General features: G+C 47.2%; 1 protein-coding gene across 2 annotated transcripts; it reads left to right on the forward strand.

Annotated features, from left to right (window-relative positions):
• Window positions 1–7,078: 7,078 nt before the first annotated feature.
• Window positions 7,079–13,839, forward strand: LOC138362112 (uncharacterized). 2 transcript variants are annotated; one of them, XM_069320992.1, is made up of 2 exons: window positions 7,079–13,593; window positions 13,702–13,839. In XM_069320992.1, the coding sequence occupies exon 1, from the start codon at window positions 11,276–11,278 to the stop codon at window positions 12,632–12,634; it is 1,359 nt and encodes a 452-aa protein (XP_069177093.1). In that variant the 5' UTR covers window positions 7,079–11,275; the 3' UTR covers window positions 12,635–13,593; window positions 13,702–13,839. The 2 variants fall into 2 exon arrangements, with proteins under 2 accessions (XP_069177093.1, XP_069177094.1); XM_069320993.1 differs by having other exon boundaries at window positions 7,098–13,593.
• The last annotated feature ends 1,364 nt before the right edge of the window (window positions 13,840–15,203 follow it).

Below are 15,203 nucleotides of genomic sequence, written 5' to 3' on the forward strand. Positions count from 1 at the left end.
CCATCTATAATGACATTTCTACCCTGGGTGGTTTCACAGGATCAATTCAAAAATTGTATAAGGCTGCCAGACTTAAAGACACCAGCATCAGTATTGCAGATGTGAGGGAATTTCTCTGTGGGGAACGATCTTACACATTACACAGAAGAAATTTAGTTAGATTTCCTCGGAGAAAAATATTAGCTCCTAAACCCCGCACCATAATTGCCTGTGATTTGGGAGACTTTTGTAGTTTACAAAAATACAATAGTGGTGTAAAATATATTTTGATTTGTGTCGATGTTTATTCTCCCCTAATGCAGACTCAAACTTTAAAAACAAAAAATTCAACGGATGTGGTAGCTGCTCTAAAGAAGATGTTAGAGGAAACCTCTCAGTTTCACGGGGTAAGACGAATATTCACCGACCGAGGTAGAGAATTTTACAACAGGACTGTTCAAAATTATCTGAATAAGAAAAATATTAAGTTATATAGTGTATTTTCGGAAATGAAATCTAGTATAGTGGAGCGGACCATCAAAACTTTAAAACATAAACTGTATCATTATATGACCCAGGCTAATTCTTTACAATACATTCACATCCTTCCAAAAGTTGTGAATGTATACAACCACACTTTCCACAGAATACTAAAAAATACTCCACATGCCATCCATAAGTTGCAAAACATTGAAGATATACGAAGACAGTTTAAGGTCATGTATTTAAACAATGACCACCCCATAACTTCCATCAGTCCACAACTGCAGGTTGGGCAGTATGTACAACTAGCAAAGCGAAAGAATATATTTCACAAGGGCTTTTGGCCCCAAAATACAGAAGAAATATTTCAAGTGTCTCATATCGATAGAACACAACCAATCCCAACCTATAAAGTCAAAGATTTAACCAACGAGCCGATCAGTGGTATGTTTTATGAGCAAGAATTGATTCCAACAACGCTTGCAGACTATTTTCCCATAACGATATTACAGTCTAGGAAGACATCGAAAGGACACAGAGAATATTTCGTCAAGTGGAGAGGGTACCCAGATTCCAGCAATTGCTGGATTAAAGCTCAAGACATCGTCAAATTTTGAAAAAAAAATGACAGTTCATCAGGACTCTCTCGTAGAGAAACACCATCAACTGTTATTTTTATTAAACAATTTATCACCCAAGAAGCGGAATAAACTAATCAAGGCTTTAAAACGACAGGAAATTGAATCAATTTGTGAAATTTTTGCCAATTTTCTGAAACGAAACATCCCAGTTCAACCTCAGATAATTAATGGACTACAGAGGTATCAGAATGACATTCGTTCTGTAGCACGTAAGAAAACTCCATTGTACAAAAAGAAAATCATTTTAACCTCTAGGAGAGGTGGTGCTATATTGGCAGCTCTGTTACCTTTGGCTGTATCGTTAATTTCCTCTCTAATAAAGTAATTACGTAAGAAGAGAAAAAAATGGTGAAAGAATATTGCCTAGTACCCAGTACCACGACTCGTTGCTGAAAAATATTTATTTAATAAAAACGAGAGTACTCCATCGCCTCTTAATGAGGTGGCTCCACCCTCTTCCACCAGTGGTAGAGGTGGAAATAAGTCCTTCTCTTTAAAAAACTGTAAGCACCTTGGCTGTGACTCTAGCGGTGGTGATGATGGTGTGGGGAGAGTGGACACTCCCCCCACACCCCCACCAGCAACAACAACTTGTGGACGGTGTTGCCACGGTAGCTCCTTTGAACGTTACAGCCCTACCAGACGAGGGGGACTGGTCAGACAACCTTTAAAAGATATTCCCCCCCCCCCCCCGCAGCGCCCGCTGCCGCGGGCTTCTTTCAACAACCCCCTCCCCTTCCGGCCCGTTGGCGTCGTGAGGGGGCTTGGTGGACGGCTGCCGGAGTGTGATGCTCCGTTGGGCAGTCCTCTGTCCTTTTCTGGCCTTGCACTCCTGCTGCTGTCTTCTCCAATTGTGCCGGATCGCTTTTCCTTTTCCTTATGTTTCGTTTTTCTCCCCCCTCTTCTCCTATCTGCTTGTCGTTTCCTGCCGACCTTTTGCTTGTTTTGGATTATTTCTTTGGACTTCTTCTATTTTGACGCCCGGGTGCTTGAGGAGGCATACTCTTGCACCCGTAGAACTGTAGTACCCGACGTCTCGAGCGAGGGGAACCTTTTATTGTCAATCCCCCTTTCGTCGCTGAACCCGATCTCGACGGACTGACGGTTCTTAAGGTGGCGTTTGTGGGGCGTATACTCACGACGCACCCCTAGGGGGTCCCGGCATGATCGGCGATAGCTTCCTGTTGGGTGTCCTGCCTCTAATTGTGGCTCCATGGTGGGTATGGGGGCACATTCGTGGATGAATTTGTCACTTTTCGTCTCTATGTCGTTGAATGTTTCCGTTGTACCCTCTCAGGCTCGTGGGGTGGGCGACCAAGCCCCCGAGTCGGCCTGTATTGGAAGACCAGGCTCTGTAGCTCCCGCTGCGTTGGGCCCCGACCTTGCTCCTCCTTTGACCGTCCTGACTTCTTCCCCCAGCTCCCCTCCCTCCTCTGAGGTTGGGTCGAGCCTCCAGCCCCCGGTGGTGACCACTTCGTCCTCTGGTGTGGCTAAGTCTTTCGTTGTGACTACTGCGCCTTTTGACCCCTCTCTCTCTAGGGGTTCTCAACGCCGTTCGCGCCCCAACCGCACTCGCTCGATTCCTTCCCGTGCTGATGCGTATCAGGCCTTGTTTGGTCCTGCTTCATGGGCCAAATACTTTGATCTCCTCCCTCTTGATTCTGCGCCTCCTGACGATTTCTCCCTCCATCGGCATCTTGTAGATTCCATGGATGCGTGTGTTACTTTCAACCCCACTCGTCTCGGTACACGTGTCGTTGCTGCTCCTTCTCAGGATGCGGCTTCCCGCTTGGCTGCCTTATCTTGCCTTGGCGAGATCCCTGTTCGGGTCTCCAAGAACGTTCAGATGAATTCCAGTGTTGGCACTATTCTCCTCCCACCCCATGTTGCAACCGGTGTTCGGAATCTGCAGGATTGCCACTATGATATTCGGCATATCCTTGATGCCCAAGGCCATTCTGTCCTCCAGGTTGACTCGTTTACTCGTCCCCCTCGTGGTCGTCGCCGTCAACCCCTTCGCGTTGTGAAGATCACCTTTGATGGTAGGACCCTTCCATCCTCTGTCATTCTTGCTGGCGCTAGGTGCTCTGTCCAGGAGTATATTCCTTCTCCTCGACTTTGTAATAAGTGTTGGAGGTTTGGGCATGGTGCCCTCCGCTGCTCTGGGACTGTCTCTCTCTGTCCTTTGTGTGGGAGTGAAGGTCACTCTAAGTCGGAGTGCACTTCTCCCCAAGCTCGCTGCCTCAACTGCGGTGAGGCCCATCCTACGTTCTCCCGTGCCTGTGTCCATTACAAGCTTGAGGCGGCCGTCCTTAACCTGAAGCACCGGGAGCATTTGTCTTTTCCTGAGGCGAGGCGCCAGGTTCGCCGGCTCCCGCCTTATACTAACATCTCTTATGCTCGCGTGTTGCGCTCTTCCTCTCCTCGTCCTTCCCCCCTTCCTCAGACTCTCAACCGTTTCCGGGCCTTGGACCCTGATACGCCCACTGCCCCCTCCTCTGTTCCTTTGAGTTCTTTCCCGAGGGGTCCCCCTCCTGGTCCTCTGTCTGGGGTTCTCCTTCTTTCAACCCGGTCTGTCATGTCTCCTGTGTCTTCTTCCTCGTCCCCCTCCGATCCTCCTTCCCATCCTCTTCCTCCATCTATCGGCTCTCCCCGCCGTCTGTCGGTGCAGGCGGATGTCCATCGCTCTCCTAACGGCCGTCGTGTGTGCTCTCGTTCGGCTTCTCCTGTTGAGACACTGGAATCCGTTGCCTGGTACGTAGTTGCTGGGACACCTGTCTCTTTAAGTCAGAAGCGTAAGCCTGGCTCCTCTCCTTCCTCTTCCCCGGCGGGTAAGAAGGCTTCGCTTTCTTCCTTAGCTCCTACTTCTGGCTCTGTTGCTCCTTCCCCTCCCGTTTCAGTGGTTGCGCCCCCTGTTCCTGCTATGGAGGTTTCTTTGGCCCCTGCTTCCCTTTCGGTTGCTGCTCTTGCTGGGGTGCGCTCCCCTCTTTCTACTCCCCCTCTTCCTACTGCTGTCCTTGACTGCTCCTCTCCGTTGTCTCCTCCTCTTCCTCCTCCTCCTCCGGACCCCGCCCGCCCACCTCTGATCTGTTCTCCCGTTTCCTTCCCTCCGTCTTTGCTCAGTTTACCCATGCCCCCTAACCCTGACTTTGCTGACCCTGATCCTGACCCTGATATTCTTTAACGTGCTCTGTTGCTCTTTCGCCTTTGTTTCTTCCTTGTTCTCTGTTTTTGTCCTTTCTCTTCTCGTCGTTGTCCATTCTTCAATGGAACGTTCGAGGTTATTACGCCAATTTCCTCGAACTCCAACTTCTGATTTCGCAGTTTTCGCCCCTTTGTGTCTGTCTCCAGGAGCCAATGCTTGGTGCTCGTCCTGGTCGTTTTCGTGGCTATTCCTTTCTCTCCCCCCTCCCCCAGCCATTGCTGGGGCTTCTAATTCTTCTGCTCTCTTGATTCGTGCAGATGTTCCCTTTGTTCCTTTACTTTTTCCTTCGCCTCTCCATTGTTCTGCTGCTCGTATCTTTGTGGGGAAATGGTACACAGTTTGTTCCATTTATCTCCCCCCGAGTGTCCCGCTCTCTCTTCCTGATTTGAAACAGCTCCTAGACTCCTTGCCGGAGCCTGTGCTCCTGCTGGGTGACTTCAATTGTCGTCATTCTCTTTGGGGTGACGTTCTGACTAATACCCGGGGTCGCCTCCTTGAGCCGTTTCTCCTATCTTCTTCCCTGTCTCTTCTGAATTCTGGTGAGCCGACTCATTTGGACTCTCGGACTTGCACCCTTTCTTGTCTTGATCTTTCTCTCTGCTCTTCTTCTCTTTACTTAGATTTCACGTGGCAGGTTCTTGATGACCTCCATGGAAGTGATCATTTCCCCATCCTTGTTTCCTTTTTCTCTTTTCGCCCTTCCCTCTCTTTCCCTAGGTGGCAGTTTGCTAAGGCAGACTGGACCCTATTTACCCTCAGTGCTGCTCTCTCTGACCTCTCCCTTCTGCCTCTCTCTCGCGCTCTCCTCCTTTTTCATGACACTGTCTTCAACGCTGCCCTCCGCTCTATTCCTCGCTCTTCCTCTCGGGGTCCACGGAAGTGCGTTCCCTGGTGGAATGCGGACTGTGCTCGGGCTGTCCGCTGTAAGCGTGCAGCCTGGAAGAGGCACCGCCGTAGGCAGACGACCGATTCTTTTCTTTTCTTTCGGAAAGCGAGTGCGGTGGCCCGTAGGGCCATCCGTACGGCTAAACGTGAATGTTGGGCATCTTATGTCTCAACAATTACGTCCGAAACCCCTCTGGCCCAGATCTGGAAGCGTATCCGCAAGATAGCGGGTAAGTTCGTTCCCGATGTTTCACCGGTCCTTCACCTCCATGATACTCTTGTGGCGGACCTGTTGCAGGTCGCTTCCAAACTGGGTTCCCACTTTTCTTCTGTTAGCTCTGGTCTTCATCTTCCCCAATCTTTCCTTCTTCGTAAACCTGTCCTTGAGTCTCGTCCTTTAGATTTCTGCACTCATCTTCAGCTTCCCTATAATGATCCCTTCTCTCTCTCTGAACTTCGTTCTGCCCTGGCCCTCTGCGGTTCTACGGCGGCGGGCTCCGATGGTATTCATTATGAGATGCTTCGCCATCTCCCTCCGAGCACGTCTCAGTATTTACTGAGTCTGTATAATCAGATCTGGGAGTCGTCGTCAGTCCCTGAGGACTGGCTCGATGCCGTTGTCCTCCCTGTTCGCAAACCGGGGTCTCTGGGTACTTCCCCTAAGGACTTTCGCCCTATTGCTCTCACGAGTTGTGTCTGCAAACTCTTTGAACGTATGGTTAACGTTCGTCTGATGTGGTTCCTGGAACACCATCACCTCCTCTCCCCTTCTCAATTTGGTTTCCACAAGTGCTGCAGCACGACAGATGTCCTGGTGAACTTGGAGGTCTATATTCGTACTGCTTTTGCTGCGAAGACCTCCGTTGTTGCCGTCCTTTTTGACCTGGAAAAGGCTTACGACACCACTTGGCGTTATCATATCCTATCTCAACTTCATTCTTTTGGCCTTCGTGGTCATCTCCCTCTTTCTCCGCAGCTTCCTCTCTCGTCGTTCCTTTCGGGTGCGCCTTGGTACCGCTCTCTCTCCCTCTTTTCAGCAATACGAAGGTGTGCCCCAGGGTAGTGTTCTGAGCACTACTCTTTTTCTGGTTGCCCTCAATGGTCTTCTTTCCTCTCTTCCTTCTGGTGTCTTCTCCGCTCTCTATGTCGATGATCTTACCCTTTGTTGTCAGGGTGATGATTCGCCTCTCCTTCAACGCCGGCTTCAACTTGCAATTGATGCCGTGTCGTCTTGGGCCACTGATCATGGCTTCAAGTTCTCTACTTCTAAGACTTGTGCCATGGCTTTTACGCGGAAACGGGTTGTTCTTCGTCCCTCTTTGTCACTTTATGGTCATCCCCTTGAATACAAAGATTCCGCGAAGCTTTTGGGGTTATTCCTTGACACTCGTTTGTCTTGGTCTCCCCATATCTCTTACCTCCGTGTTGAGTGCTCTAAGGCCCTTACCCTCCTTCGGGTCTTGTCCCATACTTCTTGGGGGGCAGATAGGCGCACTCTCCTTGCTTTACATTCCTCTCTCGTCCTGTCTAAGCTCGATTATGGTTGCCCTGCTTACTCGTCTGCTTCTCCTTCTACTCTTCGCCGTCTTGATGCTTTGCACCATACTGGGTTGCGCCTCAGTTCTGGTGCCTTTCGTTCGACTCCCGTCCTTAGCTTGTATGTTGACACTGGCTTCCTGTCTCTCCAGGACCGCCGTGATCGCTACTGTCTTCGCTATCTTGCGCGGTCCTTGCAACATCCTTCCTCTCGCCTCTGTCGTGCTTTAACTTTTACCCCTCCTGCGGTTCCTGTTCCTCTTCACCACCTCCCTCTTTCTGTCCGGTTATCTCGCCTGCAGGATTCTCTTTCCGTTCGTATTTCTGATGTTTCTCCTCGTGTTGTTCCTTCTTTGCCCCCGTGGAGGGTCCCTCTTCCGCGGTTTTGTACATCCTTGACCCGTATCACTAAAGCTTTTACCCCTCCTACGGTTCTAAAACGCCTTTTCCTCGAGCACTTTTCTTCTCACTCCCGCTCCGTTTCTGTCTTCACCGATGGGTCTAAGTCAGCGGACGGTGTTGGCTACTCTGTTGTTTTTCCTGATCGCACTTATATGTGTCGCTTGCCTCCGGAGACTAGCATCTTTACAGCGGAACTTTATGCTATTCTCTATGCTCTTCGTCTACTACTTTCTCGTTGTCAGTCTTCCTTTGTAGTTGTTGTTGACTCTCGTAGTGCCCTCATGGCTCTCGGGTCCTTTAATCCAGTTCATCCAGTGGTTGTCGAGATCCAGCATTGGCTGTTTCTCGTTCACAGTAAATTTAAGTCAGTTGAGTTTTGTTGGGTATTGGCATCCTTGGTGATATTTAGCGCCCTCTGATTATTTTGTGTCTTTGATGGTGCTACATAGCCTTCCCGGTTTGGTGCCTTCTTTTGATAATTTCTTACTTACTTCTTTCAACAAAAAACGCGGGACAGGTGCGACCGTCGCCCTTTAAAAAAACAAATAAAAAAAAGGATACATTCCATTCTACCGCCTGAGATGCGGGTAGCTGTTGCTGGGCCCGCTGTTGCTGGGCCCACTCGCCACAAAACCACCACCACCACACCCCGAAACCCAAGTCTGGACAACTTAATAAATGTGTATTTTAAAATAGGGGAAATTCTCCACGTCAAAACATTATTGAACATGTTTGAACAAAACAGTCAACAGGTGGTATGGGATAGTCGTGGGAATTTATTGAAGCCTGTGCAAAATTTAAATATTTTAGATATAATTAAAACTTTAGCCTTTACTAAAGGACAATTTAGGACGGCTGACAAGGCAGATGTAAGGATTTTACTGAAGGTGGCTGGTGTAGACCCATCCTTTATACGTAATTCTCGCGCCAGATCACAGTTAAAAGGGGGTAGGGGTATCCATAGGAGGCCCCATTGGGAACCGTATTGGAAAAAAACCTATATGAAGCACATCTTAAACGACATTATATTCAGTTGTGTATCCACCATGGAGAGAGCTTCTACCCCCCCCTGCGGCAGTAGAGGTGGGAGAAAAATCTCCCCTATTGAAGCGTTTGGTTGCTACTCAACGTTACTACAAGTTTGTCGAACACAAAAGTAGATTGATATATGCCTTATGGGATTGTTATGACCGTCTTGTGTTGAGTGCTCCCCCAGAACGGTTTTTTAAGTCATTTGGAGAAACGGTGAAAAAGTATGAGGAGTATTCATCTCAGGAGATCCAGACAGAGATTTGGCAGATGGAAAAATTAACCTTCCAACATCGTGATATGATTACAGCCTTTGAGTCTGGGCGGAGTGTCTATGGGCACATAAGGTGATCTCTACCCCCCACCCCTTCATCTCTCTCCCCCAGGTGGGTCACAGGTGTATTTAAAGGTCGCCCACCGCCGCTCCTGGAACACTATACTACAGTCGTCGACACGCTCCTCGCACCGCCCTCTCACCATGTCTCTGGCTTGTATCAAAACCATCGGCGACGATATCACTGACTCCCACGCCTTTGGGGTGGGAGATGTGATAATATATGACCTCCCAGCTGCCGTTGTGCGACACTATGGACTGGCTTCCGTCATCTGGAAGAAGTTCTCCTACGCCCGTGTGGAACGTGAAGGACTGGGTAATGCCAATAGGGCAATAATTCGTTGTCGGTCTACCCCGGGGGACATTGTTGTGAAGATAGCCCCACTCCCCTCCGACGGACAAGATCTCATAGAGGAGCCCGTCCTTTTCTTCAGGCCCACTTTTGTGGGGTTGATTTCTGCATTCGGGGCAGGAGCCCCCTTCGAGTCAAACCCAATAGCCCAGGAACAAGTGCAGACTTCCGCCGACACACACTACGTCACTAACGTCACCCTGGATACCGCCAAGAACCGCAGATACTGGCTCAAGATGAGCCTAACAAAGGTGGGCAATTTAATGGCGGCCACCCCAACCATGACTCGACTAGTGGTACCCTACGGCTTAGGGGCTTCCCGCGACGGTATGGTCAACTGGAACAAGGACATTGGACCCATGCTGCTGTCTCTTCATCAAGAACTCGCCAAACTCAACAAAGAGTTAGTCATCCTCAAACGACCTGCCGCTGTTACCCAATCAGTGGTGCCCCTCCCGTTCGACGACCCAAGTGCTGATAATCTTACTATAACGCTCGACACCGTGGTGGGAGAGGGTGGTACCACACCAAGAACCTCTTCTCGTTCTACACCTCCAGCACCACCAGCCACACCCAGGAAGAAGAAACACTCTCAGGAATACGGCTCCACCTCCACCCCTCCACCACCCCCTACAGCATCAACCTCAGTTAAACGGAGGATTGAGCCACTCCTCGACTTTGAAACGGGAGCGAATCGCCGTATCGACTCCATCCTCGATGTTGAGTCACAGGAAATATTCCTGTTATCCTCCCCCCGAAAAAACAACGAAAGCTGTAACCACCACTCCAGTAAAGAAGTTGAGGTAGCGCCAGCTACAGTAGCCCCGGCGGAAGCAGCAGTGGAGGTAGCAGCAGCCAGCAGTAGTAGTAGTAGTGAGGGGGGGGGTGTGGTTAATCACTATTCTTAAAAAAAAATGTGTGGGAATCTTCACCTGTTGTAGTTCTTTAAGTAGTTTAATAAAATAAAATACAAGTTATGTTGTTTATTTTCTCCCTTCTTACAAAAACCCATCCCCTGTATATTGGCCTTTCAGTACATAACGGGACAATGGGGGAAGAACATTACATATATCTTACCAGTCTCGATCAAGGAGATATTTACAACAACACGAGTTCAGCATTTACACACACCATCCCAACACTACATTTAAACCCTTCCATTAAACTTGAAGTGGCTTTAGTCAACATACTCCTCCCCAGGCGAATTAATGCCATCATCAAAGATGAGGAGGACTCTGGTATAGATATCTATGAGACTTTTAAACGTGGAACTCTTTCTAAGAGTCCAGAACACTTTATATACACCTTCCACCCAAAAACCAACATATTATCAAGAAACATCAAATTCATTACAGACGTGGTTAGTCGACAAATAACAACCGACATGCAGCTTAGCTTTAGGGATGATTTCAAAATATACTTCTCAGATAAAGAACCAATCCTCACCTATGACCAATCTGTAGAGAGGGTATTACTAACTTCAACTCTTAACAGTGGACGTACTGGCTCATTAAATTCTCTCAGCTTTCAATTTAAACACAGAATAGCTAATGTACTTGGTTTTGACAGCAGTCGCAAATACACCATTTATCGAGCAAAAATAGATGACATTACGTCAGCCTCCAAGACTGTGGCCTTATCGCCCCCAGACATTGACGGAGGTTGTGACTATTTACTCATTTATAGTGACGTCATCGAGCCTGAACGATACGGAGGGCAGATTGTAAATATCTTGGATGCAATCAATTATCATGACTCATTTTCTAGAGGGGCTCACCCTCTAGTGTACAAAACATTAAACACTAACACGTTGGAGAAAGTAAGTATTAAAATAACAGATCAGTTTGGTCGAATGGTTAGTTTTGAAGATGGGAGGTCGGTTACGGCGGTCTTACATATCCGCCCTAAGGTATAGCAACATATATATAAAGAAGTGTTTAGCCTCGACTTAGGTTATTATAGGAAGAGACCTCAGAATGCGAATACCGTTCCACCCACCCTCCCAGGGGGAGTTCGGGGAGATATTTGCACCTCCCCCTAGGAGACATGGGATGAGAGGGGGAGCGATGAATGACATACGCACATTCCAAGCGCCTTATCTCAGATCTGGTGGTTTCTTTGGGACCTTGGCTGGTATTGCTCGACGGGCCATACCATTTTTCATGAAAGCTGTAACACCTAGCGCCATCGATTTTGGGAAAAATGTCCTTGGTGATTTAAGCAGTGGTAAACGGGATGTAAAGAGTGCTCTGAGAACTCACGGTATTGATGCTCTTAAGAGTGTGGGAAAGAAATTGGTAATGGGAGGTAAAATTAAAAGACTCTCTAGGCGAAAAAATAAAAATAAAAAATGTAAACGAGGTCTTGGGTATAAAAATGATGTGTTTTCGCTAACGTAAGCAGTCATACTTCAACTTTCGGAGGGGATCATGGGGGAGCCTAGCGGAGCTGGGGTGAAAATACCACTAGAATATTATAGCTCCATTATTATTGACCAATTTCCTAGAAGTAACAGAATACGTAATGTGGAGAGTTCAATTGCCTCTACGCAGCAAATAGACGTTCTACCTGTCAACCTCCCCATTAATCAACGTTTGCGGGATAATTACTTAGAATTCCGCATCCCTGGAACCCAGGGCGCCTTCTTAGATCTAGCTAATATTGTTATAGATTTTAAGGTATCTTTAACCAAAGATGACGATACCACAAAATTGGAAGAGGATGACCATGTGGAATTTGTGAATGGGTTGTCAAATACCATGTTTGAAGGTGTTCAGGTGTTTTTAGGAGAGCAGGTAGTTGAAACAAATACTAATTTTAATTATTGGTCGTTTATTAAATTAATTACCTCCCTGCCTCCATCAAAAATGTCTTCCTTGGGGAGAATTGGAGGCTTTCGCAGGGACTGGAGAGATGACGATGGTATAATCACTAATGAGTTTACAAATACTTATTTTACTGAAGCAACTGCCAAGGATAAAAAATTTATGGGTGATTTAAAAAGTAAAGGTTTGTCGATGTGTTTCCCCCTCCTATTGGATATATCATCCCTAGACCAATACATATTAGACAATATAGATATGCGACTAAGATTGGAGCTCTCCCCCCATGCTTGGGTCCTAAATACAAGCGTGGACGATGGCTCTAAGTATCGCCTGCATATGGATTATGCTAAGTTATGGGTGACGCGGGTGTTCCCCTACCCAAGTGCTTACCTAGCCTTAAACAGCTCACTATTAGCATCCCCTGACCCCATAACCTATACTTTCAATAGAACCATTTCTAAAACATATGTTCTAGCAAGGAATCAAACTAGTCTCTTAATTGATCAACCATGGGCGCAAGTAATTCCACACAAGATATACATGATAATCGTTCCAATGAATTATTTCGCCGGTCTTCACCAAGGTAATGGATTATATTTTGAAAATGCAAAGCTGAAAAGTATTGCTATGTATTTGAACAATAATGCAATTTACCGAATTGGTGGCGATTTCGATAACCATTATTCCCGCCTTTATTATGAAACTTTGAAGACATTAGGCTTAGAGCGTGATTCACTACTGGCCTATGACTCTTTTAATAAGGGAAGATCAATATTCACCTTTGACTTAACCACCATTCAAACAAAAGATTCCCTCCCTGTGGAGAAATCTGGGAACTTGCATATGGAGCTTGAATTTGGTGGCGGTGTTACATATAACAGGCTGGTTTTACTGTTTGGGGAAACGACCGGGGTACTATCCATCGACGGGCAGAGAACTGTTCTGTGTGACGTACGAGCGTAAAAAAACATAATGAACTGTTATGATATAAATATTAATTTAAAAAATAATCTAGGGGATCGAGCACTCTACCTAGGGTGTTATAATGCTGATGAGATAGAACATTTAAATATCTCTTCAAGAAAACCTATTGTTTTCATAACAAATATTTTACCTTCACACAGCAGAATCACTATGGGACATTGGGTAGGAATTTATGTTGATAAAGTTAATCATCGGATGTTTTTTTTTTATAGTTATGCAATATCGCCGGTTACTTACGGACGTCATTTTCAAGGATTTATTAAAACTAACAAAATAAGAAAGGTGTTTGGAATGCGATACAGACTCCAGAGTGATTTTACTCTCGCGTGCGGGCTCTATTGCGTCATGTTCGTTCATAGGGTGAGTCACCTGGGGTTGCCTTCAACAGTACATTACTTACATAATGTATTTTCAAGCGTTACTTTAAAATTAAATGATAAACGAGCCCTTGCTTATGCGAGACGATATTTTCCTATGAAACATCATTGTGTTAGGACATTTTGTAGAGGTATAGGAGTTGGTTCTTATAGGTGGTGTAGAGAATATTTTTGTTAGCTAGGCAACCTACCTAACAAGGGGTGTAGCCTCCTATAAAAAACCCCACCCATCCCCCTCAGAAGACTGTCTTCCTCCTACGAAATGGGAGGTGTCTCTTAAAAAACACCTGCGGGGAAGATTGAAGTCCTTGAAGGACCTGGTTAGTATTACCCTATCTTTCTGCTAATAGATTTATTTTATGTTTATTTCCCTCAATAAAAAAGTTTGCATATCCTCTATTTCACCTCTTATGTTTTTCTCCAGTGCAGTTCTTGGGACCCGTCCACATTTGTAGAGTAGTAATTCTACGTGGGGGGTCTGCCCCAAACAAGATGCTGTTACGTAGTCTAATTGACAATGCCTGCTGTAGAGAACACAAGGCCGCTCCTGCAAGGGGAAAGGTATGTACTAGTTGTTCTTAGAGAAAAATATAATATTTTTCTAATAAAATATATAATTATATAAAAAACCTTTAATCACTATATATTATTTCCTCCATCTCTTTCCAGAACACTTCCGATGAGAGAGAGGAGGAAACTCAGCCAAAAGGTGTTCACCCAACTCACCCCACCCCCCCAAGAGAGGGGGGGGATGGGGCTCAAGACCTTCCCCCACTCTTCACTGACGAGGAATAGTCACAATTCTACTCAGACGAGGATGGGGGTGTGGGATAGGGAGGGGGGGGTAGAGCTGTAGTAAGTGAAATATGGCAAGAGCACTCTGTAAACTACAATTATTAACTAACATAATTACTTATACATTTTGTGGTTTTTACCTAATAAAGCATTTAATAAATTATTTGATGTTTTTTTTAACCTTTGGGGGAGGGGAAGGATTTATAATTTAATACTCCTTAAATACTCCCATATAAGGGAGGGGCCATACAGACTTGTTCGAATATATATATCCTTAATTAGTCCTATATAACGACGTAGTGTTTAAACGCAGATACCCAGAGTAAGTGAAATATGGCAGGGACTCACCGTAGACTACAATTTGAGGTGGGGTCTATCTGTCACCCCGCCTCTGATTCCTTTGTCTGATAAGTGGGCCTATCTGGCTCCCTGCCTCTGATTCCATTGTCTGATAAGTACCCCCCATTGTTTGTTAAGTGCCCCTATCTGGCTCGGATTATACTACTAGTAGTGTAGGGTGGCGATAGTGGAGGGTGGCAGTCATGGAGGGCGGCAGTAGTGGAGGGCGGCAGTAGTGGAGGGCGGCAGTAGTGGAGGGTGGCAGTAGTGGAGGGTGGCAGTACTGGAGAGTGGCAGTAGTGGAGGGTGGCAGTAGTGGAAGGTAGTGGATGGTGGTCGAAGTGGAGGGTGGAGGGTGGCAGTAGTGCAGGGTGGCAGTAGTAGAGGATGGCAGTAATGGAGGGTAGTGGTAGTGGAGGGGTGACAGTAGAGGAGGGAGGTGGTATTGGAGGGTGGCACTAGTAAAGGATGGTGGTAGTGGAGGGTGGCGGTAGTGGAGGGTGGCGGTAGTGGAGGATGGCGGTAGTGGAGGGTGGCGGTAGTGGAGGGTGGAAGTAGTGCAGGGTGGCCGTAGTGGAGGGTGGCAGTAGTTGAGGATGGCAGTAATGGAGGGTAGGGTAGTGGAGGGTGACAGTAGAGGAGGGTGGTGGTATTGGAGGGTGGCACTAGTGGAGGGTGGTGGTAGTGGAGGGTGGCAGTAGTATAGTGTGTCAGTAGTGGAGGGTGGCAGTAGTGGATGGTGGTAGTAGTGGAGGGTGAAGGTAGTGCAGGGTGGCAGTAGTGGAGGGTGGTGGTAGTGGAGTGGGGCATTAGTGGTGGGTGGCAGTAGTGGGGGGTTGAGGTAGTGAAGGGTGGCAGTAGTGTAGGGTGGCGATAGTGGAGGGTGGCAGTAGTGGAGGGTGGCAGTAGTATAGTATGTGAGTAGTGGGGGGTAGCAGTAGTGGAGGGTGGCGGTAGTGGAGGGTGGCGGTAGTGCAGGGTGGCAGTAGTGGAGGGTGGTGGTAGTGGAGTGGAGCATTAGTGGAGGGTGGCAGTAG

Source organism: Procambarus clarkii, unplaced genomic scaffold (genome assembly GCF_040958095.1).
Source record: "Procambarus clarkii isolate CNS0578487 unplaced genomic scaffold, FALCON_Pclarkii_2.0 HiC_scaffold_1229, whole genome shotgun sequence".
NCBI classification, from domain to species: domain Eukaryota; kingdom Metazoa; phylum Arthropoda; class Malacostraca; order Decapoda; family Cambaridae; genus Procambarus; species Procambarus clarkii.

What these genes read in the sequence shown, in the direction of transcription:
- LOC138362112 (XM_069320992.1), top strand. Translation starts at nt 11,276, where the DNA reads ATGGGGGAGCCTAGCGGAGCTGGGGTGAAAATACCACTAGAATATTAT.